The 15000-nt window shown below is 37.9% G+C and overlaps 1 protein-coding gene across 1 annotated transcript in view; it reads left to right on the top strand.

The window, feature by feature from the left end:
* Positions 1-15000, top strand: part of stk11 (serine/threonine kinase 11) — a 30318-nt gene that overhangs the window by 1112 nt on the left and 14206 nt on the right. The window contains exons 2-6 of the mRNA XM_084412133.1: positions 980-1591; positions 9594-9677; positions 10716-10805; positions 11497-11629; positions 14602-14738. Coding sequence (XP_084268259.1) covers positions 1305-1591; positions 9594-9677; positions 10716-10805; positions 11497-11629; positions 14602-14738 — 731 coding nt within the window. The 5' untranslated portion in view covers positions 980-1304. The remainder of the gene's footprint in view (positions 1-979; positions 1592-9593; positions 9678-10715; positions 10806-11496; positions 11630-14601; positions 14739-15000) is intronic.

Below are 15000 nucleotides of genomic sequence, written 5' to 3'. Positions count from 1 at the left end.
GTATTATTTAAATCAAATTTTATATAATCCAATCAGTTTATTTAAATTTAATCAGTTATTTTATTCAAATATATTCATTATTTCAATCAAGGATTATGCATTTTATTTCATTATTATTTAAATCAAATCTTATTTATTGTAATCAAATTTAGTTATTTCATCTTTTCTTTATTGTTTATGTGTTTTTCCACTCCCTTGCGGACCCCAGTTTGGAATATAATTAGTATGTGTGTCAGAAAATGTGCTTTCACAATTTAAGATGGTTAAAGAAAATGTAAATGATCCCATAATTTAGTCGTCCTCAAGCCATCCCAGGTATATATCAAACACAAAGTGTGGCGATGATGATCTCAGGTGCTGTTTATGTGCTTTATTTAATGTTAAAAGCGTGTCATGTGACTTTGAACATCATTTAGTGCTCCAGCTTTGTAGCTGTTAAAGCAACAGTGGATAATTCACCTCAGATCTTGAAATTAAACAAATGGAAACAAGAACGTTCAAACTGTGAACAAACAAGTGTATTCTTTGGCAAATATTGTTTTAGTAACTCGCCTATGTATTTTTAATAATGTTTAAATGGTGTAATACTTGTGAATTTGATTATGTAGCGACATCCATTTTCTTGCGAGTGCCGTCAAGATTACTCTCTGGTGCTGTGAGACTCCGCCCACACGCTGTTCTGATTGGCTGACTCCGCCCACACACTTTTCTAATTGGCTGACTCCGCCCACACGCTGTTCTGATTGGCTGTGGGCTTTGATTGATTTTGACACATCTCGCAGTCGCGTCTAGTGTGGACAGACACATTATTTGTCGCTGGAATCTTATCGCATCGCGTCTAAACACATGTTAGACACGCATGTTTGAATCTGAGTGGCTGTATGAAAATAATTTTAAACATTGAGGCCTGTTACATCATAAGCAGATTGTGTCACGAGGGTCTTTGATTAATCTTGCATCTTATTTCTCTTTCTTGTAGGTCTTTATTTAGCATCTTCTACACGGATTTCCCATCATGCAGAAGTGCAATCGTTAATCCTCGTTCCTGATCACGTGCTTCCGGAGCCGTGTTTCCCATCAGCCCGAAGTGGATTTGATCGTGTTCGCGCAGAGATGTCCAGAGATCCAGACGTCGGATAATCGAACCTTGTGACTAAAAACCAGGAAGCTATAAACCACTCTGTTTATCGCTCGAGATGTTATTCTACTGACCGCTCTTCCCCAATCAGAACTGCTCCTCCGTTGCATCGGAATTCAGATATTCCCGACGACGAGCGATTGGGAAAGATCGGGAAGGAGAGAAGATGAGCGTAGGCGGAGAACTCCAGCATCTGGAGTACCTGACGGAGAACGAGCTCATGGGCATGGACACCTTCATCCACCGCATCGACTCCACCGACGTCATCTACCAGCCGCGGCGCAAGCGCGCTAAGCTAATCGGGAAGTACCTGATGGGAGATCTGCTCGGGGAGGGATCGTACGGGAAGGTGAAGGAGATGTTGGACTCCGAGACTCTGTGTCGCAGAGCCGTCAAGATCCTGAAGAAGAAGAAACTCAGGAGGATTCCCAACGGAGAGGCCAATGTGAAAAAGTAAGAGCTGCTTCCTTTCTTCCTTTGTCTCGACGTGACGTCTAAATTAAAGGCCCGTTCACACCGAGTCTGATCCAGTTCTGATCTCGATCCGGTTCGATATTGATTACATGAGACTTGATTGATTTCAGAAAGTTTCTTTCAGCATACCTTCTGATGTTCATTCGTGTTTATTTACTATAGTAAATCGGAAGAGATGACGGTTCTACAGCGATCCGTTAAGACACATTAAAGAGCCACTAAAACATCCAGTTCTGATCTCGATCCGGTTCGATATTGATTACATGAGACTAGGGCTCGGCGATATGGCCAGAAAAATCATATCTCGGTATTTTTTGGTTAAATGGTGACATACGATCTCTGTACTTTCTACAGGATATGGAAACAAATATAGTGAATGTAATGTAGGCTATGCAATATATTAAGTGCAAAAAGATGGTTAGAATCACATTATATTTTTCTAACATTATAATCTAAAACCAAAAATAATGCTTTTGTTTTTAAGGCGAGACACTACAGGTGAATAGGGTAAAATGTTAAAATAATAGATATCACCATGAAACTTCCTCAGTTGATTACTTACACAAGTATATAAAAAAAAAATGTATTACAAGTTTTAGAAAGTTGTATGTTTAATTATGCAAATTAGGCATTATCTCATTAAATATGCACGATTTTGCATATGTTTTGGGTAGATAGATCTGAACATTTGATAAAGCCAGGTGCAAAATTCTTTTTTCATTTTGTTTACACACACAAGATGAAGAAAACAATCCGGAGGGATTTCAGGATATATGCTTTCATTACCTAGGAAAGCAAAATATTCTGTCCATAGCCTTAAAAAATAAATTTTCGGCATATTTTTTAAAATTAAAATGTCACATAAATCAGGCCAGGAATGATTTATTAACAAATCCCTCTGAAAATATCTTCAGAATACTGCTAAGTGTGTAACTGGAGAGTCTGGTGTACATAAGCTGAGATGTTTGTACTGGAGAATGACAAAACACTCATTTTGAGAAACCGGCAGTTAAAGAGTTAAACAGCTCTAAATGAGATTTCGTCGTTAGCTTTAAATCCCCCTTTGGACATTCACGATTGGTTACTGATAGGAAGGAAATGCCCGTATTTGGGATAGTGTTGTGCAGGAGACTCAGAGCTTTACAGCGACACCGGTCATGACAGACTTCAGTGAACAGACGGAGCTCGGCGTGTCCCGCTGGAATGCTAACTTCCTGGTAAATACGGGAGAAACTTACAGCCGCAAGTAAAGACAATGTAATAAAATAAACATCTTAATGTATATTTTCAACTTTTTCTTTATAGCAGCTTGAAAGAACACATATTGAAGGAGTAAACTAGCCCAAAATCTCAAAACTGACCACTGCATGAAAGATCTGTGTTTTTGCCTGCCGTGTCTCGCCTTAAATTGACTAAAGGCTGAACTAAAAATGAAAATAATTATATTAACCTGCGTTTAATTACTCCAAAAATATAGCCTACTTGCAGGTTTAAAATTAAAAGGCCCGTTCACACCAAGTTTGATCCAGTTCGGACCGTCAGATCGGCAGAGGGTTATTAAAGTCCCGCTGTAGTCAATAACTGTATCCCTTAAAACTCATCTCCAACAAAAGGACATATTTAAATGTTTTTTTTCTTTCTTTTTAACTATCTTGACTGTAACTCGACACCCTCGCCTCATTTAGAATGCGCAGTTCTATGAATATGCAAATGAGCCCCGCCTCCACTCACTCACTCCTATCAGAGATCCACTGGTTGACGATCACACGTTGATCTGATTGGTTACAAGGTAGTTTGTGACGTCAGAAACACCAGCGATTTCAAAGCGTGTTTTTGAGACTGTCTTTGGTTCACTGCAGTTTTAAGGAGGAAATACTCAGCAATGGTGTCGACTTATGAACTTACACATGCTTTGTCTTAAAGCAGATTAAACACACCGCATAGACACATAAACAACATTAAAAGCTGGAGTTTCACCACAGGGGGACTTTAACAGAACAACTATTGTAAGGGAAGGTTTATCACTGAACATTACTTTGTCTACTCTTTCGAAATATTTAATATCTCCATATTTACGATTCTTTGCAGCCTTTTGCCTTTGGCTTCAGATGTCAACATTCCCAGTGCATTATGGGCGTTGATGTTATCCTACATATTTGGCACAAGCGAAGACAACAGCCTTTAGTTTCCTCTAGTCAGGGCGGGGGGCCGGTTTCACACAGATAGACTTTGACTATGGCTTAGATATAGTAGATAGTCAGACTTCAGATAGACATCTAAATCAGAGCGTTGCACAAAGCACTGAAGACTCTGACTGTCTTAAGTTAGGAGTACACTGCAATGCATTCTGGGTCAAATAAGACACTTTTCAAAACAAAACACATGGCGGATTGAGTAAGCGCATTCAGCCGCTCAGTGCAGTTTACCCCAGCGGAGAACATGTGTGTGTTGGAGGAGTGTAACAGTTACAAGGACATTTTACTCTGGAAATTTAGCGGAGAATGTAGTAACAAGAAGAAATGTTTCAATTATGAGCCATTTTCCCTTTTCTTGTGGCTGTTTGTAATGTAACTGATCGTTACTGCTGGTTGCCACGGTAACAGAGTCTTAGATCTGAGTTAGCCTGGGGTAAGAGGTGTCTAATGTTTTTGGTCTAAATTAAGTCAGTCTTTATCTTTGTGAAACAGACTCACTTGCATTAGCCTAGTCTATGAGCACATTATAGACTTGTCTAACACTATAGATCGCTCTAAACTAGCTTCGTGAAACCGGCCCCAGATTTAGTTAACGTCAACCAATAGTCAAGCAGCTTTTAGTGATTTTAATGCACCTTTCTCAGCAAGTAGACAACGGTTGGTTAACCGTGAGAAAATCTACAATTGTTTGAACGTTCATATTACGTCACATGACAGAAGTGAAATGACTTGTGGATTGTTATGTTGACTTTAACTATGCCTTGTATCTTCCGGTGGTGTTCACTCTGTTCCTCCTGTGCTCTGAGATATCATCATCTTGCAGTTTAATCACACAGAGCAGTTTAATTAATTAAAATAATGTGCAGTGAAGCCTTAGGCCTCTGCTTTAAATAGACGAGAGCTTTTTGGACCGGCTTCAAAACCCTCGCATGCCAGGACACGTGTGTTTGGTCTTTTGGGTGTCTTGAAAGTAAGTGTGTTAGACGATTAGTCCACGTGTGTTGGCCGTGAGAGAGACCCTTATAAGGCAGCATCCGATCTGGGGGGAAAACACATTAATTATTGATTTAAAACACGCTGCGTATGCAGACGTCACAAAGATGAATCACACGGGACGCTGGAAAAACCTGTAAAACAAAAATATATATTCAGACACTTCAGCATTTCTCCACATTATCACAGTTTATTCACTATAGTTTAGAAAATGGCAATAAAATATGACAAGACACGAGTTCTCAGTTGATATTTGACTGGTTTAGTCCGTCCTTCTGTTAGACTGTCTCACACATGAACTATGTTGAATATCTGTCAGCTGTTAAATCTAACTTTACAAATAGATAATACCAGTTTAGCTCAACCAATCACCAAGCAATGCTTCATTGTGTTCAGTCTGTGTGTAAAAAGAGTATTAGCAACTAGAATGTACATTTCCTGAGGAAAATGTGAGTGGTGCTTGCAGTGGCGAAACTCGTCACTGGGCAGATGCTGACACATTTAACATGTTGTGATACCATGATATACCGCGTTTTAGCATGATTTACCACGTTAGAAAATGATTTACCATGTTTCTAAGATGATTTACTACAATTTACCACATTCTAGCGTGATTTACTATGATTAGTATGTTGTTAGAATGATGCTAGCATGATTAACATGTTGGTAGCATAATGCCAACATGATTAGCATGTTACTAGCATGTTTTTAGCAAGATGCTAGCATGATTAGCATGTTGGTAGCATGATGCTAGCGTGATTAGCATGTTTTTAGCAAAATGCTAGCATGATTAGCATTTTGCTATCATGTTTCATTAAGATACTAGCATTATTAACATGTTGCTAGCATTGATTCTAGCATGATGCTAGCACATTTTGACTTTTTATCATGTTTAATCCTAAGCTAATTGCAATAAGCATGTAGCTATATGAAGAATTTTTGGGTATAATGTCACAATTTACTTTATTTTGCTCTCCTCACTTACAGAAATGAACTATAGTGTCCTGCACACACTAGTAGAAAACAAAAATCATATCTGGTGTCTGAATAATGTTTGGTTTGACTGTAGATATGAATAAAACTCTACAGTTTCTGACTCAAACTCGTCGCCTTTAAAGAGACGAGCTGCACGATTACTCGTTAAAAGATCGTAAACTCGATTCAAACAGCCACACAATCTCATTCCTAAATGACAACGATTCAGCAGTGTATATTAAAACTTTAATAAGTATGAGCACAGTGAACCTTCACATCTGCGTTCTGGCCTGAGAGAGATGAATATAGATATGAAACAGATTCACAAACGATCATTATTTCTGTTACAAATACTCATATTATCACAGAAGAACTGGAATAAAAGTTTATAGTTGGGATATAAACACTGAAACACTTTCTGCTTCAAATTGTTCCATCGTTACACCAGTAGGGGGCGACACGTGACTCGTCATTGAATCATTCATTCAAGAGATTCGTTCAAAAACGCTGATTCATCCAGTGATGAAACGAGTCTTTCTCTCCTCGTAATCTGTTGATGAAGAGCGGGAGAGTAAACAAGCAGGACATTTTAATTCTGAAGTGAACTAATCCTTCAAGACATTTAAATGAACTCTAATATGTGCAGTTTCATGCTTCAGACAGAGAGTGTGTGTGTGTGTGTGTCCGTGTCCTTATATGGCTCCCAGTAGCCTGTTGATTGACAGCAGTGATTAGGCCTCGACTGGAACATGACGAGCATTGCATAACGAGTTGACGTTCCCATGGTTACGCCGGAGGAATGCGGGAACGAGGTCAGTGGGATACAGGAGAGCGACAGGAAACAGGAAGTGCATCATCAGCGAGGCCGGCATGCGCTCAGTCTGATCAGATTCTACAGCAGCTTTGTGTTTGTGCAGTGTTTTACAGAAGGGAATCCCAGCATGCATTGCACACGGTCATGCTCAGTAGAAAAAAGAGAAATATTGATAATTTATACAATTAATTCAGAACCAGAAAAAAATAGTGTGTGAGTGTGATAGTGTGTGTGTGTAAGAGTGAGTGTGCAATTTGCAATTCAGTGCTTTGAGATGACTGAAGAAAAGCCAAACTTAAAGGGATACTCCACTTTAAAATGAAACTTCTGTCATCATATACTCTCCCTCATGTTGTTTCAAACCTGTGTGAATGTCTTTCTTCTGCTGAACACAAAGGAAGATATTTAGAAGAATATCAGTAACCAGTTTCTGGTCTCATTGACTTCCATAGTATATTTTATTCCTACTATGGAAGTCAATGAGACCAGAATCTGTCTGGTTACTGACATTCTTCTAAATATCTTCCTTTCTGTTCAGCAGATGAAAGACATTCACACAGGTTTGAAACAACATGAGGGTGAGTCTATGATGACAGAAGTTTCATTTTAAAGTGGAGTATCCCTTTAAGTTTGGCTTTAACTAGTGCAGAACACAGTGTTTAATGGCACTCGATCTGTAGATCTCAATCTTTAAAGACGTGCGTTTGAGAAACCTCTTTACACACACCAAACTTTACATTTTTATTCATATCCATATTCTGAAGGTTTGTTCATATATCATTCGCCTGAACAGTTTATTCCTGATAACGTGGTGAAAATGTATTTATTTCTGCCTGTTGTTGACAGTATTTTCTGATTTATATCCAAATTCCCCTTTAATATGTCAACAAAAAAAATATTTTTTTGGGACTTTATCCAGTGTTCAGATTTCTGTTCGGGAAATTTATGCAAATTAGTGCACACATATTTAATTAAATAATGCCAAACACAACTTTTCAGAAGACTCGTAATACAACTTTTTTATTTTTTATTATTCATAATGTAATCAATCAGCTGGATAACTATGGTAATATGGTAATATGTATTAGTTAATGTGTTGACTCTGTTCACCTGTGTCTGGCTTTACTAGCCAAATGGTTCAGCATGTTTTCTCAGTGTGGTTGGTTGTTGTCCAAGTGGGTCAGATGGCTGATAAACACATGCACTAGTGTGTGTGTGTGTGTGTGTGTGTGTGTGCGTCAGCTCAAGGCTATTTCAGTCGAGTGGAAACACGGCCCGTCTGTCTGAATGTTCACTTGCACTCTTAAAAATAAAGGTTACAAATAGTGTTCATTTCATCAGCATTTGTTTTTTACTCTTAGTCCTGTCAAATGTGCTTTTTAGTCTTTATAAGATGTTGTACAGATGCACTGAAATAAAAATGTTGGCCGATACCAATAATTTTATATTTGAAAGCCGATAACCGATATATTGGCCGATAAATTATATAGTTTTTGAGACCCTGATTACACACACAAGTCTCATGATTCAAATCCATTCAAACAAAACAAAACGATGTAGTCCGTATGAAATGTGCATTTCTCTCTGGCGCGTTCACTACTGCGAAGATCGTGAGTCAGCATCGTCAACTTCATGTTTGCAGCCGACACTGACACAGAAAACACTTGTTTATTAATAAACAATTAAAATGTCTCCTTGCTATATTTTACATATTTATAATCATTACTTTTGACGTTTTTTTGTGACAGCTTTTTACCCGTAACCCTCTCCTGAGCGTAAAGGTTGAAAGCGCCTGGACTTCGGTGTTGCTCCACTGTTTTCCACTGTTTTCCATGTAAACTTTGTGTTTCGTATGCTATGCGTTCAGCCAATCAGAGTACACTTACATCACACTGCATCAAATGCCCTTCAAACAAGCATGATGCACTTAAATCTAGATAAAGCTCACTAAAATCATGCAAATGTGGTAAGCAAAACTGAGTTGAAAAGAATTCTTGAAAATAGCATAAATATCGAGTCACTAATAAATGCTATTAGATCTTAAAACTAGACAAACATTTTTGTGAAGATTGCATTAAAACTAGAATATTTAACCTTAAATTCAGCTTATTTCAACCTGAAAATAGATGAAAATTCTTAAAACAACCTAATAAATTAATAATTTTAGTACTTTACTCAGATTTATGCGCTTCTTGCTTGTTTTAAAAAGGAATTTTTTATTTATTTTTGCAGTGTGACAAAAACAATCATATTTGACATTTCTTAATTAAGATTCTTGAAATTATCATTTTTAGGGGTGCTATTATTATTAAAATTAGCACAACAATCTAATCGAACATGCACAAAAACATCTGTCACCTGTTTCTGGTCAAATCTTCCTCAAAATGAGCTAAAATTCTCACCGGATCCTGAATGATACCAATTTTATGAACCGATAATGTTATATAGCAGAGGCTGTAACATTAATGTGAAGACATTTATGATTATTAAAGCTGTTGAAAACGGCTTCATATTTTTGTGGAAACTGCGATTAGTTTATTTTCCAGGATTCTTTGATGAATCGAAAGAACAGCATTTATTTGAAATAGAATCTTTGTAAGATTATAAATGTCACTTTTGATCATTTGTTATTCTTTCTTCCCCCACATTTATCAATGGGAATGTCTCACAAAAATTATTCTACATGTGTTCAACACTGATAATAATCATAAATGTTTCTTAATCATCAAATCCTCATATTAGAGTGATTTGTGAAGGATCATGTGACACTGAAGACTGGAGTAATGATGCTGAACATTCAGCTTTGATCACAGGAATAAATTACACTTTACTATATATTAAAACAGAGAACAGCTGATTTACATTATTACGACCACATCTCCTCCAGAAACTGCTTCATCTGTGGGTAATGAACTGTCATACTTGATCAGTCACACTGACGGACATCATGTTGAATAATCTGAGTTATGATGATTAAATCATGTGTTTTGTTGTTCTCCTGCAGGGAGATTCAGCTTCTGCGACGACTACAACACAAGAACGTCATCCAGCTGGTGGACGTGCTGTACAACGAAGAGAAGCAGAAAATATATCTTTTACACCGAGTGTGTGTGTGTGTGTGTGTGTGTGTGTGTGTGTGTGTGATGCTGTAACCCACAATGCTGCTGTGTTTGAAGAGAGCACAAGCGCACTGAGACTCTTCAGATGCGACTGTTCAACATGATGGTTTTGAATTGCTCGAAATATGATTGGAATCACTTCAAAAAAAGGAAAATACAGTAAAGTGCAAGTCTGTCATTAAAAATATCATGAGAACATCATCATAATTGTGTGTTTGGGACATGGATGTTAATGGCGAGACTTGTGTGTGTGTGTGTAATCAGGCTCTCAAAAACTATATAAAAATGTGGATTTAGATTTATGGGCCGATATATCGGTTATCGGCTTTCAAATATAAAGATCGGTATCGGTATTATCGGTGCATCTCCAGTGAAGAATGGAAGTGTAATGGAAAGTAAAGCGTGTTGCATTGTGGGATATGGTTTAGCACTCTGCTTCAGGGTTCATACAAGGTGCTTAAAGTACTTAAGTCCTGGAAAACCCTTGAAAACAGACATATTTATGAAGAGGAACTTAAAGTGCTTGACTTATTTAAATACAATATATATGAAATTTCATTTATTTTTTTTATTTTTTTTACACAAACAATCTTTTCAGGCAAATGTAACAGATAAACCCCATCAGACCTTTTCTCAATGCCAACATTATAATATAAAATATTATTTATTGAACAGTAATAACCATTATGAACTTTATATTGAATATATATATTATTAAATGCGTTGTAAGTTGTATTTACGATACCATCTATCTGTCATTTGAGTTTTAAAAAAAAAGGTATAAAAAGGATTAAAGAAAGATATTGTTTGATAAGTGCGATCTCTGATTGAAGTGCTTAAAGTCCTGGAGTTTCTTTGTACAGTTTCTGCCCGAACCCTGCGACTGTAAACGCCTTTCCTCAGAGTCTGACGCAGGAGTTTACTGTGGAGAGCAATTCTATACAACTAAATGTGAACTGAGTTGATGTGTGGTTTAGTTTGGTTGTTCCTTGACGTTCACGGCTCACGTATATGGTGATGGAGTATTGTGTGTGTGGGATGCAGGAAATGCTGGATAGCGTTCCAGAGAAAAGATTTCCAGTGTTTCAAGCTCACGGGTGAGAGAACACACACACACACACTTCTCTGAGAACACACACACACACACACACACACTTCTCTGAGAACACACACACACACACACACACACACACACACACTTCTCTGAGAACACACACACACTTCTCTGAGAACACACACACACACACACACACACACACACTACTCTGAACACACACACTACTCTGAACACACACACACACACACACTACTCTGAAAACACACACACTACTCTGATAACACATACACACACACTTCTCTGAAAACACATCATCTGTCACTTTAATGGGCTTTTGATGATCTATTACGGTCTATTTTAATGAGCTTTTTTATATTTGTTTTCATTTCCCGCAGACGTCATGCATAAACACACACTCGTCATTCCATTTGTGACCGTAGATCGTCTTTATATAGACGGTGTTGTCTTTTTGAATCGTGGAAATGCTAGTTTATCTATTTTAACGGAGGTTAACTAACTTAAGAAGTGATGGTTTAAGCCGATATCCACAGAGAGACGTGTTTTTGGTTCACAGCAATGGTGTCGACTTATGAATGTACACATGCTTTGAGTTAAAGCACATTAAAAACACCACATAGACACACAAACTACATTAAAAGCTGGACTTTAATTATTCCAAGCGTTTGCCTGAGATTGTGAATGCATTAGTGACTGGTGCGTGTCTCTTTCAGGTACTTCTGCCAGCTTCTGGACGGTCTTGAATACTTGCACAGCCAGGGAATTGTACACAAAGATATTAAACCAGGGAATTTGCTGCTCACTACAGACGGGGCGTTGAAGATCTCTGACTTGGGTGTAGCGGAGGTGAGCCTTTTCACACTAGCTAATACACAGCTAATGTAGCTGTTCACCTTAGCTAATTCTGATCGGACTTCAGTCGGATATGCACAAAAATCGGATTTGGCCAATCAGAATGAGCTAATGTGAACAGCAAAAAAATCACATGAAATGCAATTTTTACAAATCCGTTTCAAACTACATCCATAAGTGTCCCTGGATCACGTCACCAGTCTCGAGTCGCACTATCTGTGGCAATAGCCAACAATACATCGTATGGGTCAAAATTATCCATTTTTCTTTTATGCCAAAAATCATGAGGATATTATGGAAGCTTGTTTTCGCCACAGAGTGAAAAATAATCTCTCAATTCTGACTTTTTATCTCAGAATTACGTGATATAAAGTCAGAATTGCAGGTTATAAAGTCAGACCTGCGTGATATAAAGTCGCAGTTGCGTGTCATAAAGTCAGATTATGAGATATAAACTCGCAATTGTGAGAAATATACTTGAAATTCTGACTTTTTTTCTCAGAATTGCATGTTTATATCTCGCAATTCTGACTTTTTAATACGCAATTGGGAGATATAAAGTCAGAATTGCATGATATAAAGTCGCAATTGCGTGTTTTAAAGTCAGAATTGTGAGATATAAACTATTCTGAGGTAAAAAAAACCTTTTTCCTTAGAATTGGACTTTATATCTCAAAATTGTGAGTTTATATCTAAAAATTCTGAGAAAAGATGTCAGAATTGTGAGATATAAACTTGCAGTTATGTGTTATAAAGTCAGAATTGCGTGATATAAAGTCACAATTGAAAAAAAAGTCCGAATTCTGACTTTTATAATACGCAATTCTTAGAAATAAAGTCAGAATTACGAGATGTAAACTCGCAATTGTGAGATAAAAAGTTGCAATTATCTTTTAAAATGTGGCGTAAAACAAGCTTCCATAGGATAGAAAGTAATGATCATGTTCCATGAAGATATTTTGTAGATTTCCTACCGTAAATATATAAAACATGTATTTGTGTGAGTGAATGCACTCACAATCGCCAACTTAATGAACAACTTTAAAGGAGATTTTCTCAATGTTTTGATTTTTCTGCGCCCTCAGATTCCAGATGTTCAATAGTTGTATCTCGACCAAATATTGTCCTATCATAACAAACCACACATCAATGAAGAGCTCATTTAATCAGCTTTCAGGTAAATCTCATGAAATCTATAAATCTCTGACTTAGGGATGCTCATATTGACCGTTTAACCGTTAACCGAAAGTAAAAATTTTGACCGATTAATACTATCAGTTAAACGGTTTAAAACGTTTTTTTTTTTTAAAGCTTCTTTTTTTTTTTTTGCTGCATGGTTTAAAAATAAAATACTATATAGCTTATATTTATTAACTCAAGGAGCGCGTAGACACGCGCAACCACACATGTCTCTAACGAGACGTTACCTGTGTATTCCCGGGACATCGGTCCGTCCCATAGGAGAGGGTGTTTTCAGCCGCGGGTCTAATGGCGTGTTCACACCAAACGCGAATTTAATTATTTGCGCGAGTAGATTACATACAAAGTCAGTGCAAAGACGCGAATTGGGCGACGCGTTTGCCGCGAAAGCTGGATAATGGCCTCAATCGCGTCTTCCACGCAAGACAAGGTGAAAAATTTCAACTCGAGCAGAAAATTTGCGTGAAGAGGTGAAATTCACCGAGTTGAGTGCGCCTCTGGATGGTGATGTGAACCCAGACACGTCGGCGTTTGGCTTTCCTCCGTTTTTGGGACTTCCACAACAAGTACAGAGCAGCAATATCATTTATTTCAGACATGACGGAAAAATTATGGCAGAAAGAAATTGTGTTGTTGTTGATGATGATGATGACACACTCCTTTGCGCGGTATATTTTTATTCGCGAGTGACGCGAAAAACAAGAAAAACATCCCGCGAGTAATCTAGAGCGAGTAAATAACGCGATGCGAATATACACTTCGCGTTTGACTGTCAACAGGCTGCGCTCCAGACTGACCCCACATCACGTTGATTGATATGTTGCTTTTTTAAAATAAAAATTAGACAAGGTGTTGAGGTAGGGCTGCTATTTTTATTTAACGAAAAATCTTAGTCTAAAGGAAAAAAAAATCCGGTTTTTGAAAGCTTTGTTCAAACGGATTCAGTGTTTTCTTTTTGTCATCTTAATTTGTTAATTATTTAAGTTTAAAAAATATATTTAGTGTAGGCCTATTTTGTTTTTTATTTGTATTATTTTGTTCTGTTTTTCTCTCACTGTCAGAAATGCTGCAGTGCGTGAAAATTTAAACTGAATCCAGGTTCTGTTGTTGATCTGTTCTGTATGCTGCTGTTTGCACTTTGCACGTTAAAATAAACCCTTAAAAAAAAAAAAAAACTATTTTTTTAAAGGGTCACAGATACGCGTCATTTTTATTTGGATTCTTATCAGTTAACGGTTAATAATCGATTAAAGAGTGCCGGTTGTCGGTCGGGAAAATTAATCGAAATGAGCATCCCTACTCTGACTGGTTTTGTGGTCAAGGGTCACATATGTGGTTTGAAATCCGCATTTCTGGAAATCCGTCGTTGCCATAGAAACCAATGCAGATATTTTGGGAAACGCAAGAGCGGCATGGACACACACATCGGATCTGAGCCGCTGCGATACACAGTGTGGACGTCAATAATCTTAGATCAGATTCCAATCGGAGACACAAATAATCAGATCTGGACTGATTGATCTTTCCTGGCGCTCTCACAGTGGAGGTCAGGGGTCGATTCCCAGGGAAAGCAAGAACTGATAAGAGTGTAGATGTGTAGCTTGAAATGCAGTGTAAGTCTGCCAGATGCATAAATGTGAACGATAGTGTTGGACGTAGCTTTAAAGTCGCGTGGGACGGAAGTTGCGCTCGTCTTTTCTTCCCTATTGTGACGTATGTCTGAGTAAAATGGCTTCTGTAACAGAATGTTGACCTCTGACCTCCAGGCGCTCCACCCGTTCGCGGAGGACGACACGTGCCGCACGAGTCAGGGGTCGCCAGCCTTTCAGCCGCCGGAGATCGCCAACGGCCTGGACACGTTTTCAGGGTTTAAGGTGGACATCTGGTCTGCCGGCGTCACACTGTGAGTTCAGCACACACACACACACACACACACACACACACACACACACACACACGTTCTGGCTATTACAGGGTTCATACAAGGTGCTTAAAGTACTTGATTTTGACTTTTTGAAATTCAAGTCCTGGAAAACCCTTGAAAATACAAATAAATAATTAATAAATATTTAAATACAAATATATGAAATCAAAATGTATTTATTTTAAAACACAAACACAATCTTTTCAGGCAGATCTAACACTGCAGTGCGTCTGATTAAACC

The sequence above is a fragment of the Rutilus rutilus genome, assembly GCF_951802725.1.
Source record: "Rutilus rutilus genome assembly, chromosome: 6".
In the NCBI taxonomy this organism is placed as follows: domain Eukaryota; kingdom Metazoa; phylum Chordata; class Actinopteri; order Cypriniformes; family Leuciscidae; genus Rutilus; species Rutilus rutilus.
Note: the sequence above shows the minus strand (reverse complement) of the source record. Positions and strands in the feature narration are given on the sequence as shown.